The 18,969-nt window shown below is 37.3% G+C and overlaps 1 protein-coding gene across 1 annotated transcript in view; it reads right to left on the bottom strand.

The window, feature by feature from the left end:
- Positions 1 to 18,969, bottom strand: part of Adgrb3 (adhesion G protein-coupled receptor B3) — a gene marked incomplete in the record, with an annotated part of 857,756 nt that overhangs the window by 444,280 nt on the left and 394,507 nt on the right. The window contains 2 exon segments of the mRNA XM_008856279.3: positions 4,466 to 4,574; positions 8,896 to 8,964. Of these exon segments, the coding sequence (XP_008854501.1) occupies positions 4,466 to 4,574; positions 8,896 to 8,964 (178 nt within the window).

Below are 18,969 nucleotides of genomic sequence, written 5' to 3'. Positions count from 1 at the left end.
TTATACAGCCAACAATGACCTTGAACCTTTGATCCTTCTGCTTCCACCTCTCAAGGCTAACATTATAAGCTTGTGTCACCACATCCAGTTTTATGCAGTACTATAAATTGGAAATAGAGCTTCACATATGCTAGATAAGTACTCTACCAACTGAACTACATCACCAGTTCATTGACAATACTTTTGATTAGGGATGTCTCTTATAATTAAATGTTAACTCCACAAATAACAAGAACACTTGTTCTTTGCATTTCTTCAGTTTCATTTATAGATAATCCCACCAGTATCCAGCCTGCAGTAACTCTTCAAATTCCTCTTGAACTCACCAAATAAGTCACATAGTCCTTGAAATAATGATTCAGATTAAGAAATAGCAACCTTGAAATCTGTCCTTCCATACGCCCTAAAACATTTAACATACCACATTAACTCAGAGGTTTTTTTCTTTTCCTTTTTCCCAGTCACTTATCGAACAGTTACCTGATTCTCTAGTTTCAGAAATAAACAAAGATACTATATCTTTCAACAAAGATACTATACATATTTGATCCCTTTTTTATTTCAATGCCCTTAGGAAGGGAGAAGCATGGTATTCCTAAATAAACACGGTCCTGAACATTCATTTTAACAGAAAGTTGCCTTTGTAATCAAACTGGCTCCAGAGGTTCATTAAAATATTGCCCAAATGCTTTGTCTTATGCATGAAGAAGGAATTGTCATAACCAAAGAATCCTAAGACTTTTGAGATATGTGGTTTTAGATTTTCTGTTTTCCTTGTGTTTGTTACACAGATTTTCTTCAAGTGAAGAATAAACCTAGTAGTGAGCTATCACCCACTACAATCTGACACCATTCAAGGGGAAGATATCCTGGGAAAAATATGTTCCTATAGGATTAAAGGCCTCAGACGAAATCAAGCATAAAATGTACCACCAGAAGTCTTAATCATAAAAACTTAGATTCTGCATAGATTGAGCCATCCTAAGGGATTAATTAAGCCAAGACTTCCTGATGCAGAAATGAAAGCTTAAACACCTATCAGAGTGTGGAGTAAAAATATTTATGTAAATACATTATCTATAACTTAGTTGTCTTTGTGTGAAGACTGTTCTGTCAGGGCAAAGGAAACACAGTCTTTCTGAATAAGCATAAAATTAAGACATGAAGCTTTACAGAAATAACAAAACCATAAACCTTCATGAAATCCATTTGTCTAATTAAAAAAACTAATCTTTGCTCTTACCAATTTTCATTTACAAAGAGAAATGTGCCATTTGCTTAATACAATTATTGTTTACTCAGTGTGATTGTGGCAGTAGAGACCGTTGTATGGAGATTTTACTTCTCTATATAACTTCACTCTGTCATAAAATGCACAACTAATGGCAACTGAAAGAAATGTTTCTTTACTTTTTGGTGTTTATCATTGTAGAAACCATAACAGGAATCTAATTAAGTCTTCGTGTCTTGGAAGGTATTTAAGAAAACTTCAGCAACAGCATTAGTACCATCCTTATATCCCTTAAAAGCTTTCTGAGCTAGGTGTGGTGGCAGAGAGGCAGAGGCAAAGATCAAGACCTGGCTAGTCTACATAGTGAATTCTAACCAAGCTGGGGCTACAGGGAGGATCCCAGGAAAAAAAAAAGAAAATCATTCTGAAATATTCCAAACTCCAAACAGACCCCACACATACACTTATTTGGGATGCTTAATGAGTAAGGGACTCAATATTCTATCAAGAATGAATAGAAGATAATGGAGACTTAATTTTTTTCAAAATCAGTGAAGTATAGCTATTCCAGTTTATATTTCATAGTAAGGAAAAGTTAGCAGATAAAAAAAGGAGTACATATTAATCTCTCTGGAAACATGTACAGAGAAACAAAGTAGGCCTATAAGCATTCATACAAGTGTACATAAATGTAAAAAAAATAGTGTGTGTGTGTGTGTGTGTGTGTGTGTGTGTGTGTTATCTATTGCATCCAAATTGAAATATTCACTCTTGGAAGGAGGATAGAGGCTTATAAAACTCAGGAAGGCAATAAAATAAAATAAGAAAACTCCAAAAACTTCTAAGACTGAGGAAGTTTAAAGAGTTACACCACCCAAAACATTCCCCATACATTGATACAAGTAGTAGAGAACTGCTGTAAGAGAGAAGATTCTTTGGTAGAGTTGCCTGCAAATTGGGTGGGAGTTCCAGAGAAGTGCCTTTCATGAGTTTTGCTCCTGATGCTGTGGGCTTTTATATGATGCTGCTGCGTTTGAACCACCCGTGATCCTCTAGGTAAGAACTCATGTTCTCATAAGTAAACCTGATAAACTCACTGATTCACCAAACTAACCTTGGGAGGAATTTTTGTTTTCATCTGTCAACAGTGACTTAGTTCAGCTAAATAGACATTAATTCACATGAACCACAGAACCAAAGATGAGTTGGGGAGAAGCAGTGGCATGTCCCACAAATAGGTGATAAGGCATGCAACTGAAGCTAATTCATCTGAGAGTGGGGTGTCTGGTGTCTGGGAGCCATTTCAATATTGGTATGGGATGGGGTGTCTCCTTGCTGTAGTGGCAGGTGTGCTCCTGGCTCTAGTAAGGCATTCAACTGACATTGAGCTACCTGAAAGAGGAATACCTTGGGGGTGGTGGTGGGGACTGTGGGTGCTATCTTATTTTGTATAACATTGTGGTGGAATGATTTCCTGATGAATGATTTTCTTCAAGTGAGAACAGAGATGACCCCAAATGGCTTCCAGACTAGAGAATATATGATGGTACCTGAAAGAACCCAAATGAGATGGGGTAGGAGGCAGGCTGTGGAGACAGCACACTCCCTTTCCCCTGGGTGATAACACATAACTGAGCTTCATGGTTTGGTCTAGAAAATCTCTGCACTCAAGGAAAGGATTTCACTAGTCTCTGATTTTCTAGGGAAAGTACAGAAAAGAGAAGATGTGACAGAAGTGTTGTCTTGCTGTTTCTGTTTTTTAACATTTATTTATACATTTTAAATTGTGTGTGTGTGTGTGTGTGTGTGTGTGTGTGTGTGTATGCAAAGGTGAGTACAGTTGCCCTTAAAATTAAACATGCTTGTGGGCTACTTGATTTGGGTATTGGGAACAAACTCAGGTCCTCTGCAAGGTAGTACATGCTGTTAACCACTAAGCCGGCTTGCCATTTCTTACAGCCTGCAGTATGTAAAGGTAAGAAAGCTAGGTCTGTATTACAGAACCATTTTTAGGATCCAAAAAAATGAATTCTTCTGGCAAGAATAAGGCACTGAGGGAGAAGCAAGTGAGGTAAAATTGATAGAAAATATCCCTCAGATCCACCTTTAACAGAGAAAGGGGAAAATCCCCATGATTCAGCATGAGCCTTCATTATGGTCCAGTACAGAAAAAAATATGGTAACAGCTTAAATTGTAAAAGGCTTTTAAATAAGGAATGAAGGAGTCTCTCACAGCTTGGCTTGTTTGGTTATGAAACATGGTGGCAAATGGGATTAGTCTGAGGCTCTGGAGAAACTGAGTAATGTAATGACTCATCCCTCCATGAGACAAACATTGCATAATCTAAGATGATGTGAGGAAAATCATCACCTGATAGGCTGACTCATAAAAACCATTATAGAGAATTAGCTATTACCAGGTAAGGCCTCCAAGAGTATCTGAGGCAAGAAGACAACAGAGGAAAACCAGGCAGTATGGAGGGAATTGTACATGTAACAGGTAGTGTTTGATGCCCAGTTCACCTGGCTTAATAGAAATGTGGTCATAGCAGAGTTAAGAAGGAAGTTAATTCAGCAGGGTCCTGTAGACTCATATGAAGCTTCAGTGGCTTTCCTGAGTGTCATGGCAGGGTATGATTTTTTATGAGGGAGGCGAGTCTCTGACAGATCTGAGTGATTTGACTGGCATAATTGGGTTTGTAAGGTGCTAAGAAAATCAGAAGATTCAAGAAGCCCCTCAGGTTATATATAAAAAGTAATTGCTGAGAGACAGGAAACTCCTCAGTGGGTGGCCTGCAAGTTGGTAAGGGAATGCCAGGGATGCCATCTTCATGAGTTGATCGCTATACTCGAGTACGCCTTTCAGTGATATACCCATGTCCTTATAAAGAACCCTTCAATCATGCTCCTGTAAGTAAACTCAGGAAACTCATTGGTTCACTAAACTAGACTTGGGTGAAATTATTTCTTTGATCTGAAGTTAGTGCTCTATCAAGGGTGAATAGATGTTATCTCTTCCCAGAGAAAAATCATGCCCAGAATGTATTTATACAGGTGTATATATTTAATGTAAATGGAGTTTGATCTATCTAAAAATCAAACACTAAGTTTCTATAATATATTTATTCATATACATTTAAAAATATGAATAAGACATTACAGTTGAAATGTGTGGCTGAGATTCTTGCATGTTTTTATTTTAGTAAACTTTTGAGAAATACTCCCATTTCTTACCTACATTTCCAGTCATTAGGTATGAATTTTGAAAGTCCATCATCCCCATTCCAACAATGTGTATAAAATCTTCAATCACCTGCATTAACTCTATTGAGCCTGGATAAATCTAGAAAAATAAGCACAGATTAGATGGGGGAAAATCCACATAATAAGAAGACATTCTACATAATAAAATTAAAAATGAGCTCTGTTTTCTTAGGAGAAATGTCTACAAATGGAAACATCTGTAGCTTTTAAATGAATCATTGAAGATGCTACCAGGTGTCAAACAGCAAGAACTTTGGAAGTGACATGATTCACTACTCCTGTATAAACCCAAGAAACTCAAAATATCTAGTAGATTTTCTACATAGAAATGACATTAGTTTATTTTTCTAAAATCATTCCCAACTTAAATAATAGAACAAACACTGAAGTTGCGCCCAGCACTTTTAGTTTGATATCCATATGGAGAACAGGGAAGGAAAAATATAATTATTACTGCTATCATGAAGATACTTAGAAATAGTAAATCCATTGTATAATAAATGGATTGGGGGAGAATCATTTACTTCTAATAATTACAGTAGTCATTGTATGAACAACATTAGCAACAATTATTGGATTATACTGATAGCCATAGTGTAAATAATTTGCGTCTACATATATGGATGAAACAAGCCTGTGAGATTACTACACATATTGAAGGCAAGAAGGAGCAGACTCTCAAGGACCCTAAATAAACAACTGAAGCCATTTTGTACCTTTGCTAGTGACTGAGGCAGTATTTATCTATTCATCTATCATCTATCTATGTCTGCATCTGTGTTACCCACCTAGCTACCTAGGTTTTTATGTATCTACCTATTGGTACAACAATTTGCCTCTGTGTTGCAAGTGTGTTACCCAACACACTGACACACACACACACACAAAAGGGTCTGTCTTTCTCAAAGATACTTTATGCTGCAAAACTCATACTGTATGTAACATTGAGGGCATTTAAGAAGGCTTATGAATTTTAGCATGTGCAACCTATAAAGCTTTTAAAGTTAGCCTGTTTTGTATCTCTACATTAGAAGAGAAAGTATTTTTTATTTTTTATTTATTGATCTTTTTGAGTCAGGGTCTCCATGTAGCCTCAGCTGGCCTGGAACTCGCTATGTTGCTGGCCTTGATCTCAGAGATCTGCCTGCCTCTGCCTTTCTGAGTGCTGGTACTAAAGGTGTATGCCACCACGCCTGGCTTGAGGAGAAATCTTTGGAAGTGTGGTACATTCTTATGGCCATTTTTCACCATTGCAGCTTCTAAACGTGAGAGATTAAGTAGACTAGAACTCAGCCACTTTGTATTTATAAATGATAGGATGAAAAAGGAAGGGACTGGTTATCAGAAAAGTGTAACATAAGAGCTGTGTGGGACTGGAACAGGAAGAAAAAGGATGAGCAGGGAGCTTGTAAGCCTATCTTGCAGGTGGCTGGGGTCATATCCATTTAAAAATCAGTATATATAGCATTCATTTATTCACTTATAAATATACGAAGACATGAATATTTACTATGAAATGCATGCCACAGATGGCTGCAATTTTTCTATCAGAAACATTTGAGAGGTAAATCTTGTGTCTTAACTACATTTCACTCATTCGTTGAAAATTCTACGAATTCATCATCCCTATTCCAAGAACATACATGAAACTCCTATTGTCTCAAAGCTTTCTGTTACTACTGCATCCTATCTATTTTCTGTGTAGGTTTATGTGTTTGTATTATTTGACATAGGGATGAATGCAAATGAAAAGCAAGAGGCTTTGTTTTCCCTCTTGAGAATAGCCTCTGCATCTCCTTTACTTTCCCTTTTCCTATTGAATTTACTTCAGAAAAATTCCAATTTGTAACGTTCACACTATCTCTTTGAAGGTATGCAATTGTTTAAACTGAAAAGCCTTATACCATCTTAAAGATCTAAAGACGTCTCTCTTTAAAATGCAAACATCAAGAAAGATAGAGTCCCTGCTCTAGTAAGTTTAGAAAGTAGATATCTAAATCAGTGGCCACATGAACTTAGTGTCAAAATGAAAAATTGTCTTCAGCCATAAAGATATAAGAAGCTCATTTGCCTTTGGATAAAGCAAATTAATGAAGAGGATAGATTTACCAAGGGATTTTGTGATGATGTGTGTGTGACAAAAGAGTCCTGTGAAGGTCTCTTTACTTCAGAACTAGCTATTGTCTATCTTGAAGACTTGTATTTAGTGTTGTACCTGTATGGCTTTACAAAAAAGTGAGGAATCTTTAGCCTTAGTGAGCTGTCTATAATATACAACACATTTTGACAATGTCTGTTCAATGATGAACTCTTGCAATTTTGTTGACTGGATTTTCATATTGGCATATCTTATTTATATTTCCCAAGCAGCAGTCAAATGTTGCAAGTTTCTTCTAGAAAGGGGTTAATGGTAAATATTTTACTCATTTCGGGTCATGGAGTAAAATTGGAACAAGCCATCTCTGTCCTTACTGCAGAGCAGTCACTGGAACCACGTAAATGCTAGTTTTATTTACAAAATAGGCATCAGGCTGGATTCGGTGAGCTGGCTAAAATCTGCACCTTCCTGAGCTGTGGACATGTAGATTTTCAGAATACAGAATTATAGAAATATACTATATGACTGAAATCAACCCTTCAACCCCTGCCACCGTGTGTGTGGGGGAGTGTCTTGTGTATGTGTGTGTTGAGGGGTATTGATATACTGTTGTGAAATGCATTCACTTTAGTAGGCTCCGTAGGGTGATTTATCTAAATTTAATTTGAAACTTCTTAACTGGGATTAATGGGTAACCAGTGGACTCTGTATGGCAGTATTTTTCAAAAGGTACAGGTTTGCAAACCCTTCTAAGATCAGTATCACTCAGTTTTCTAAATTCATACAAAACTATTTTACATAATGTTTTTGTTAAGGGTATTTCTCAGAGTTAAGAAAAGAAGGCTCACAAGAATTATTTTTGGTAAATTCAAAATACCCTTTTTTTCTAAGAAGTCCAGCTATTTTTGCCACACATACTTACCAAATGATATCATTTCTTAGTAAAAGCTACAAAATAGTCTGTTTTTAAAATTTTAGTCCTTTTAACAACATCATTAAGGATCATTATTATTGAAAAATTATTTAAATGAGAACAGATCTAACCCAACTTACAATGAATAGATGGATTATGGATTCATGATTTTCCATTGATTGAGAAGGCCTGGCACCATTCATTATTTGTTCAATTGTGACCTCACAGTAAAAATCACCATGTGATGAATTGCAGCCTTCTTTTAAATAGAGTTTCATACATTCATTCTAAATATACCCATAATTAATAGTCTCCAGCATTCTAGAAAGATGTGCTCAACTACTGCAGCTGTATTCAGGGGAAAGACACCACTTTCTTACAGTGAGGGAATGAGCTGTCCTCTAAATGAAGGCCAAGGACAAGTTTGTAATTCAAAGAAACAGAAAAAGATAGATCAGGGTTTTAAACTAAATGGTGATGTTTTTCTCCTTGTATTAGCTAGAAGCACAGAATTTTTACCTGATAATGAGGCTGACCACACTGTGCTATTTATATCGCACATATCATAACTGGAATAAAGGGCACACTTCACTTCTGAAGGTGCCACTTTGATTACAAGTAGAAAAGGGAGTAGACGGTTTACCTGAACTTCAGTAAATGCTCCTTCTGTCTTTTCAAGAGTCCCTTGATCTTGAAATTTTTAATGACAGTCAAATAGAAAACTTAAATAAGTTTAATACTCAGTTTTATTGAATTTCCATAGTAATTTTTAAAAAAATGAAAGTTTTTGTCACTTGTCACTTGCACAACAGTTTTTGTTTTAGGGAAAAACAATCTTATCATGCATGAATTGGTATAGGAGTAGTGACAGTGCAAGGCAATTTCAAATTAGCTAAACCAATAAGGCCACTTGCTAACCAATAAGGAATAACAGAAAGAATAAAAGGTCTGAATGCAAGGATTTATGAGACCTCCTATTTACAACTGTTGTTCTTGAACAGGAATGTCCATCTGTATACATGACCCAGCTCCTATGCAGCATGAATTAAATATAATTGATTTTACACATTCATAAATATCAAGTCATTTGTTTTGAGACATATGCTGTTAGAGTTTCTGTTTTCCCCATTGTTTATAGAGAGGGAAGGGACCAATGGCTACGGTATATAGATATCATGTGTTAGTTTCGTAATGTTATAAACCACCTAATCAATTTTTACATGTGTAAACATTATTTCTCTGAAACGATGGTATTATAAAACATTGCTTGTTTTCTCTAAGGTTATCAATTTATCATCCAGAATAATTAACAAAATCCTTTTAAACTTTTGAAGGATCAAACCTATTTAGCTAACTTCATTATAAGTTGTTAAATGATTGCGATCTTACCTGCTGTGCGTCTTCCCATTTTTCCTTGTTTTCTTCATCTAAAAGGTTGCTAACTATTTGAAAAAAGTTCTGTAAATAAATTAGACAAAAAGCTTAGTATTAATGAGAGAATACATTTTTCAGAAGCATCCATTTGGAATGACTATTATATAAATATTTTGCAGTGCTCTTTTATGTTCTGACACATTTTCCAACTTTAAGGAGTCTTTTCAGTATGTAATTCATTTCTTAAAGTGTTATTTATTATGTTTAATTTTTTATGTGTATGAGTGTATTGCCTGCATGTATGTAAGTTCATCCATGTGGTGTGATGCTGCAGAGGTCATTGGATCCCCTGGAACTAGAGTTATGGATGGTTATTAGATGCCATGTAGATGCCGGGAACCAAACTTGGGTCCTCTGCAAAATAGTCAGTGTTGCTAACCCTTGAGCCATTTCTCCAGCCTGCCCCTTTTTAATACATGATTCTAAGGTTTCTGCATTGCTTCATATCATTTCCCCCAGAGGCAACCAGAATAGGTAAAATACTTCCTACTCTCAATTGTTTCATTGTTATCTGTATTCTACTCTGTCATTGCATAATTATTCCTTACACATATTTTATTACTTCTGTAAAGGAAATTGTTCATACGGGTCTAGCACAATTTTTCCTGCTAATTGTTAACTATGATTGCTTCTTAAGTCATTGTTTCTAATAACAGTATATATGACAGTGCACAGCAGGCCGACCTGAGGCTAAACAAGGTCCCTCAGTTCCAATCTTTGCTTTGTTCTTCCTGTTTATTGTGCTTTTATTTTTCAACTATTCCTGTTCAGCAGTTGGACTTGCACTGGGGAATGGCTGGGGGCACTGACCACACAGCGGGCAGTAACAGGGATGACAGAGTATATGGGCTCTAGTGTGGGGGCAGGGTCTATGAGAGGATTACAGTAGGGATGGGAGCATAAAGATGATTAAGATTGTTTGAGATGTTCTGTATGAAATACACACAAAAAAATCATTAAAAAAAATTCCTGGCAAAGAACACATGATCCATGCTTAATAAATTTTGGCAATTTTTGAATTACTACAGTTTGCCCTTGAATTTTTCCAACAACGCAACATGGAGCAATTCGAGACACGGAATTAAAGTTCCAAATCCTAGCCATTATCCTTAACTAACTACAGAGGACCTGTTGGTTTTATATAGAGTTATACAAATAATGGTCTGGTGCTCTCTTTCCAAGTAGACAAGCTCATTCTGAGGCTCATTTTTCATTCACCAGGGACACAATGACAGCCACATTCAGTTCAGCTCCTTTAGTGATCATTTCATATATGAAACTTGTTACCAGAAAGACTTTTCCGTCTTCTCACAGTATGCTGTGCCGTCAGTGCACATGAGTCAGGACAGGAAATGCATGGTGCTTGCTCAAGGTGACCCATGACTTGGTGTCACAGGAGTCCTATATAGTGTCCAGTGGAGGCCCGATACACAGATGGTGGCTGCTTGCTTGTGTCCTCAGAATCTCACCTGTCTAACTGGTAGATAATTCAGCAGGCCCATTTCCTCATTCTGACTCACTAGCTTAGGGCAGGGCTCCACTGAGTACAGACATAATCATAATTTGTCAGTCTCGTTTTTCCTTTCCCTATCTAGGTTTTCAAAGTAAGCATTTGCTCTAATTCCAAATAAATTCACCTTGGTGTTTTTAGATGAAAAGCAAGGATGCTTCATTTCTGCCTCTTGTGATTTGAAGTTGTTAGTGTCTATATTTAATTGCCCTATTTGTGCTATTTATTTTAATAGTTCCTGGCAATCACATGGTTGAAACATGTTTTGAGTTACAACTTCTATAAAAGTTCCAGAATAGTTTATGCAACTCTTGGGGGAAAAAAAAAGTCTGTTTTAGTCCCATTTTCAACTCATTTAACCTTTCTGTACTATCAGTCATGTTTTTTCATTTAAAAATTTTTGGTTGGAGTGCTAACATTTTAAGGGCTTAGTCCATTGAGCTGTAACTCTACCTACAGGCACAAAGAATTAACCTTCAAAGTTTCCAACTGCCTATGGCTGGTTAACTCAGTAGGGGACATGGTGCTAATGAGGCAAATGCTCCAAGTTTCATCCCTATGCATGTGAGATGGCTGCGCTGAGGTCTATGACCTGGGTCTGCATCTTAACCCTCCAGCTCTCACACAAAATGCTGCTGCTGCTAACAAGAGACACCAAGAGACACCAAGAGAACAGGAAACGATTTGTGCAAACGCATCTGCACTTCTAGAAGAACACTTCAGAAAGCATGTTTTACTGACAGTGGGTCAGTGACTTCTTGCTATGCATGAAGGCCACTGCACACACATTTTCCTTGATGAAACTAATAAATTCAGTATTTAGTTTTAAAATAGCCAAAGGACAAACATAAGAACATGAATTATTAACATAAGTCTTAAACTAACCATAGGGTATAAGAAACAATTTGTACTGTTTTTCAGGGGCATTAATGGGGTTTTATTGAATCAGAGTAGGAAGGCAGCTCAGATTGAAGTTCCCCTGTGATCTCATTGCTGATTGTATTTCAGAGTAATCAAGAGCTGTTCTCTGACTAATGCAGGCCATGTAGGGCACAGTGAGTTAAGTCTGAATGTCTAGAGTGGGGTGGGGGGTGGGTATTATGGAGAAACCAGCTCTTTCTTTCGGTGATATAGGAATCAAATTTCTTATGTCAGTCCCTGTAATGTGTCAGGTAGTCTCTCTCTCTCTCTCTCTCTCTCTCTCTCTCTCTCTCTCTCTCTCTCTCTCTCTTTCTCCCTCTATTTGAGACAGGGTTTCACTGACAAGTTGGGTACCAAGTTGGGAACCTTCTGTGTAGCCCAGGCTGGTCTAGGGTCACCCTTCTGCTTTGGTTTTACTCTGCTGTGATTACAGGTGTACATTACCACACCCACTGTACTTTTGTTGTTTTGTTTTTTGTTCACCCCTATCTCATACCTTAGACTTATTCCAAAACTGAATGTCCTTGGGAGAGCCCCGCTTGTGTGAAAATTGAAGCAGCAGAAATGTATTCACATTTCTCCTTAAATTTTGAAGCAAGTGGTTCTGGATAAAGGTCCTGCCTACTTCTCCTACGTGTAAGGCAGAGCTACATGAATCTTAGAGGCAATTGTATATACCATTCTGGATGCACAGAAAATGTTTGATATATGGAGGCTTTATGGATTTTATTTCTTCTCTGTTATCTTTTTATATGACTAACTACATGACTTGTACTTACTATCATACCTTTCACAACTCCCCCTTGCCCCACAGTCTGTCTTAATGTTTCTTCCTCACTTGGCAAGAGGGAAAGGTCAGAATGGATTCACTACTAACTTCTGGATCTATCTATGGTTTGTTTAACAGAATTCTGTCTTTCCTGAGAATGAACTCTGCTAGAAGGGGTTTACAGTATAGTGATAACTAGATGCCTATTCAGTGAGAAGTGCTCTACCAAATGGCTGTGGAACACAAAGGTCAAACAGGCAGGGCTGACTGTATTTTTCTTCATAGGAAGAAAAGAGAAGTAAATGCCAAGTATAAAGAGAAACACAGATGCCTCCATGACTATCAAAATGAAGTCAACACTGAAGGATATTTGGGGACACAAATTACACTCTATAAGGCCTTATTATATATACAATTTGTTTATTATATATAATTGAATACATCAAATTAGGATGCAGTAAATGGAGGTACAAAGAGGGAAGGGGATTTAAATAGCATCAAAGTATACTGTGTGAAAATCATAAACATTCAATAAAAAAACTCAGATCACAGGATGGGCAAGAAGTGCAAAAAGGACATTTTTTTAATGGACAGCATTCAATACATCTTTGCTTTATTGCTGATTGGCTTCCCTTGGCAGAATGCTTACAGTTTAGATACCATTTCGCCTTATCATACTAAAACACATCTTAGTATTAACGGGTTGTAGGTTGTATTTGTGTGAATATTTAAAAGTGATATCGTAATGATTTGAGATATATGAGTCACTGAGTTTTCTTTTTTTTTTCACCATCTTAAATCAGGGGCGAAACATTGGACACCAAAGGACAAAGATAAGTCTTAAAGGACAATATTTCATAATTCAAAAGTGAATATGTATATTATATATAATTGAATTGATGAATATAAGATTGAATACATTGTGTTAGCCCTGGTGAAAAGAATAGGTATAAAGAAAGGCTGATAGAATAAACAAGGAAGAAGGGACAAATCATTACGATAAGGATGAAGAGCATAGGAGAGATCACTGATTCCTAACCTGGAGATCAGGTTAAGACTGCAAAGTCATCTATAATGTGGACGCTTGTGTCCTCGATTTTTCCTGTGCTGTCTTGCCCAACACTTGGCCTCTAACCCAGGTTCACCAGAGTTCTTGATGCTCTTTATATTTTATAGTCCTGTCTCTGGACAAATAATGTTGCCTTCCTTGGATTCTTTCTTTCTTTCTTTCTTTCTTTCTTTCTTTCTTTCTTTCTTTCTTTCTTTCTTTCTTTCTTTCTTTCTTTCCTTCTTTTTTGGTCTTTTTGAGACAGGGTCTCCCTGTAGCCCCAGATGTCCTGGAACTCACTATGTAGACCAGGCTGGCCTTGAACTTACAGAGATCCACCTGCCTCTGGGATTAAAGGCGTGCGCCACCACACCCAGCTGCTTCCTGTTCCTTATATTCTTTCTGTCTAAATTTATATGGAATTGACTCAAAAGGGTCTTATATGATCATCACTGTCCCTAAGTATATAGGGCCTGCATATTTTCACTCTCACATTGAACTAAATATCCTGTTTTAGAAGGAAAGCAAAATTTATAATCATCATTTATAAGATGATTAGTATAGGGATCTTTTTCTCTGCCAGCCAGAAACTTAGTTGAGATTATTTCCATTTTGTTCATTGTTGTGTCTCTAATACATAGCATAAGGTGTTGGAAAATGTAGACACCAATATACTGAAAATTGATTTACTGCGAACATACTGTGTATAGGACAACAGATCAGGCATTGATAGAAGTAAAATAAAATGTTTCCCACTTAATCTGGGAGTCCTCATATTCTAATAATCTTTGAGTCCTCATATTTCTAATGAGTGCAGGAATGACTTTTATTAATGGACATGATTTGAATATTTAATTAATCCCAGAAAAACCTTGTACTCTTAGGTATGATGACTTAGTTATCTCCTTGGCAAACTGAGTTTTATACTCCACCCAAAAAGATAATAAAGGAATGTTAGTTTGCTTCAGAATTAACATATCAAAGCCTGCAAGCAGTGCAAACACCCACTGGAAACAAAGAGGAAGTTGGGAAGGATGCATGACCATGGATGGATGTGAAATAGGGATGAAAAAAACAGGTAGTCGGTGAAGATTAAGGGTGGAGCCGAACTTGAACTTGTTCTTTCCCAAAGAAGTTGGAGAAACCATTTTGAATAAATTATTGGTGTGGCCTGACTCGGGGAAACAGTGGGAGAAACAGGGCTCCAGAGACAGTTCTTTGGCACAAGGTGAAGATACAGATGACAGCACCACCTGCACAGGTTGAGGAGACAACTGAGCTCCATCAGCATAGTTCTGGGAGACAGCCCGTTCTAATAGATATCTAGAGGAACCAGTGTCTAGTGATTCTAGGAGTAGAAGAAAAAAAATTCCGTTTTAGTCTCCCTTATTTGCTATAACACCATAAATGGACTAAGGTTGACTTAAAAATATACTTGGTTTGGCTGGAGAGTAGGTCCAGCAGTTCAGAGTGCTGGATGCTCTTGCAGAGGACCCAAGTTTGGTTCCCAGCATCCACATGGCAGCTATTACAAGGAGCTGACATCTCTGGCCTCTCCTGGGTTTGATTCCCAGCACCCACATGGCAGCTAACAACCGCCTGTAACTCCAGTTCCAGGGGAATTGGACACCCTCTTCTGAACTCCAAGGCCCTGCATGACACGGGTGCATTTACACACATGCAGGCAATACACTCATCCACATAAAATAAAAATAATAAATAAAATATATTTTTAAAAAGACACACATAAAATAAAAATAAAGTTAAATTGAAATTTAAAAACACATCAATACAGCAATCAAGTCTAGAAGGTGTAGAACGAAAGATAAAGGGGAGGGACATGGGGGAGAAGGATGAGGAGGAAAGGATGGCTGTGTGACTACAGAGGGAGAAGGGGAGACCTTTAGATTGGATAGTCTACAGGAAAGCTCTTCCTCTGCAGGTTGACATTTGACTTGAGACAATAATGATGATGAGGCAGCTATAAAGTAAAGAATTTACCCATCTAAAAATAAGTGGAAAGAAAAAATACACACCCCTCACTAAAAGACTGTCTAAACAATTTAGAAACAGAAAGAAAGGAAGAAAAAAAGGAAGGCAGGAAGGAAAGAAAGAAAGAAAGAAAGAGAAAAAGAAAAAGAAAAGAAAGAAAGATGGATTAGTCTTGTGTAGACTGGGTGGAGTAGAGAGAGGAGATTTATTCATACAATATGACAATCATTGAAAAGATAGGAATCTTCAACCAAAAATGTTCATGTAGCAAGTAGTTAAAAATAAAATCTGCCTTTGGATTTTGAGTAGAACAAAGTGGTTGACATAAAAACGGAGATCATAAAATTGTTTTCAATTGTTGAACGCAAAGATGATGATACCTTGGTTCACGGAAACAACATGGTATGGTAGTGGATTGCACAGGTGAGAAAGCACAGAGAATACAGTCATCTTTGATTTCTAGCTCAGGATATTTAGAATAACAAGGTGGTTGCACATGCTGAATCCTGCATAACAAATGACTATGTTGGAAAGAAAGAACATGAACTTAAGTTTGATCTAATTGAGTATTAGGAATGCTCAATATAACCCACTGAAGAGACCCAGGAGACATGTTTAACTTCAGGCTAAATCTCAAAAGACAAAAATAATGTGAATAATTAAGTATAGTTGAAAACAGAAGCCCTTTGGGATAAAGGCTAAGAATATCAAAAATAGCACTGAATAGGCAAGGTCAAGGTTAAAGAACTGGAGATAATATTGCTAGAAAGAATAATAAATGAGCGAGGTGATGGAGGAAGAGAAGCAAGAGTGACAGGTGAGAGAAAAAAATAAATTTAGAAAGCTGTTCCACTGGTGAGATTAATTCTGAGAGACAGACTTTCTTCAGCTAGGTAAACACCTAAAAGGCAACTCAGGACAGTGCCATAAAACTCATTGTTTTTAAACATTGATGCACTGACTCTGTAATGTGTAAAATCCATGAACAGACCTACAATGCAGACTAAAGCATGGGCCACAGATTCCCTGTGACTGACTCTACTTCTTGGTTTGCTGTTCAAGAGAATGTGTAGAAATGGATTTGGTTCCAAGGAACATTACTGTGTGAAGCAATTTGAATTTGCTCTCATGTATTTGATTTTAACCAAGCAATCACTCGAGTGTAGCTTGAAATAGATAGATAGATAGATAGATAGATAGATAGATAAATAGATGATAGATAGAAAAATGATAGATGTAATTATATATAGTTTATATTTTATAAACATACATAAGCAGATGAATAAGCAAATTAATTTAAAGATGATCAAGGTATAATGGTAATATGGGTTAGAATTTTATCCAGAATACCTATCCAGTCAACACATCCCCTGGTTTGGCAATTAGAAATTATCAAGGAATCAGGAAGGCAGGTCTCCTTCTAGCTAACATCAGAGCTGAAGACACATGGAAAATATGATTTAGAAAAAGAAACAAAAGACCTGGAAAAGCAGGAGGTGAAAGGCATGGGCCCATCTGAAGCAGTGGTGTACTGAGCTCCACAGTTGGTGGCCCAGAGGATGACCTGACCAGAGGGCTGTGTGCAGAGGTCTAAAATAGCAGGTCTGTGCAGTCACTCCTTGACCACTACAATTCATCAATCCTGGAAGACTGTGAGAGCAGATTGTTGACATCAATCTCCCAATATGTGCATGTTTAGAAGAAAACAACAGTTTTTAATGACACACATTTTTTTTTGTTTTTTCTTGCTCCTTTTTTAGTCACATCCTCACAGACACACTGACTCATTCTGAAATTTGCATAAGTATGCTGCTCTAGCATCCACTGGCTGTGTTTCACACTAATCTCTTTGTTCTTCCTTAGTGTAAGACAGATTAGCCTGTGGAGGTTCTGTATAGCTTTGGTAGGCAATTTTAGACAATACTAGTGGTCTTTTTAGACTAAGTTTAGGATCAAGGGCTTTAGTAAGAGGAAGCAGAGTAAATCTACCTTGAGACACTACAGCTAGGGTGAGGTGATGTGAAAGAACAGGCCTCCCAATGCTCAGTGCCTTGGGGCATAAATTTTGTACTCCTTTTCAGTCTTCATGAACCACAAAAGGTTAAGAAGCTAGCAACACTTTATGAATATTCTCCTGTTGGCAGTGGGGCAGAGCAGTCAGTATAATAAATGGTCATAACTTGGTGTGACAAAATCATTATCAAATTCAGACACAGAAGGAACGATTGTTAAGTAAGGACTCTTAGAGAAGTCAGGGCAAGAACACACCTAGTCTCCCTGTTGACTTGCATTCCAGGGCAGGCTAACTATGGTCACGCAATGTGAGGCACACATTAACCAAGTTCCACTCCTCCACGTAAAGAAAGAGGAGTGACCCTTGTCATGTAACATATAGCACTTACGTGACCTAATGTCTTTATAATAAGAACTTCTTTGCCAAAAGACTCCAGCAGCTTGACTCAGACAATGTATTCCTATGAACTATTAAAATATATGGAATTTTTCTTCAAATGACATGCCGACTGAAATGATAAGTGATAATTAATCAGAATGTTCTGCAGTGCCTCCGTTCTGGGGCATTTTTCCAGGGATATTCCTTCTTATACTAGGTCTGTGCAAGACAACTTATTTTCTTCCTGTGGATGGTATCATGCTTATATGCTAGGATTAACGTTATTGGAGTCTTCCTCTGACTTTTGATGTCATAGGGAGCCTAAAGATCTTCCTTTTGACTCTCCTATTCTTTCCCACATTACAAACCTACTCTCTATGATCTCACTTGTCCCTAGGATCTGATATAGATAGGGTGAGTAGGCAGCGTAGCAGTCTTCAGGAGACAAATGGTTGACGAAGTCAAAATAAAGAAAATTCCTGGATCATATAAGATCTGTTAGCCATCATGATCCAGGCCTGATTTTTCTCTTGTATGCTGGATCTAACATTTACATATGACATATGGGAATTAGTATTATGCCTAAGGTTCTCCTTTAAATCGCACCCACCTTTGCTGCTTATGTGTTTCTACTAACTGGCATCACCCAAGGGAGGGCTCTGGTAAATATCCAGTTAAAAGGAAACACTAGGGACCAGTCTTTCTAGTTCTCTGGCAATGGTGGCCAAAGAACAGCTCATAAAACAACAACAATCATAATACTACTTGAAACAGTACCAAAAAATGAGGTCCTTTCACAGGCTGACCACAACCAGAAATTTATTTCTCTCTAAATCACTGTTGTTCACAGATTTAACCTGGGATTTAATTACCAAGTCCTTTTTTGTGTGTGTGCATAATAAAAGTGGTACTGGGCCATGGGTGAAAAATACATATCTGCTGATCTCTGTCCCTCTAGTTTCCTGGCAGGAACTCAAAAACTATTTAACTTTGGTAATTACTTTTACAGTATGGACATATTCTGGACAAATGTCTTTTTCTTAACCTTGTAACCAAAAGGTTAATCTTATCTTACCTTGTTTATAATGTAGACTGTCTCAGTGAGCCATGTACTCCTCTTGTGACATGGGCATATAGCCTTGATCCCTCATGGCCCTTCCTTGCCCTTGACCAGAATAATGTATGAATGTGTGTGTATGTTTTACATATCAAGTACTTCAAACAGCACTTATCTCATTGAAAGTAATGGGAGAAATGGGTAACATCTGCTTGTGGTTGTATGTGCATGTGTGCATACACACATGAAAAGCATGCACTATGTTTCAGTAGGGGTCATAAACGACAAATCTGATAAGGGTACATTTTATTTGCATATTTCATGCTGGATAGATTGTTTC

This window comes from Nannospalax galili, unplaced genomic scaffold, assembly GCF_000622305.1.
Source record: "Nannospalax galili isolate Female #2095 unplaced genomic scaffold, S.galili_v1.0 scaffold206, whole genome shotgun sequence".
NCBI classification, from domain to species: domain Eukaryota; kingdom Metazoa; phylum Chordata; class Mammalia; order Rodentia; family Spalacidae; genus Nannospalax; species Nannospalax galili.
The sequence above is the reverse complement of the archived record's forward strand: the minus strand, read 5'-3'. Positions and strand labels throughout refer to the sequence as shown.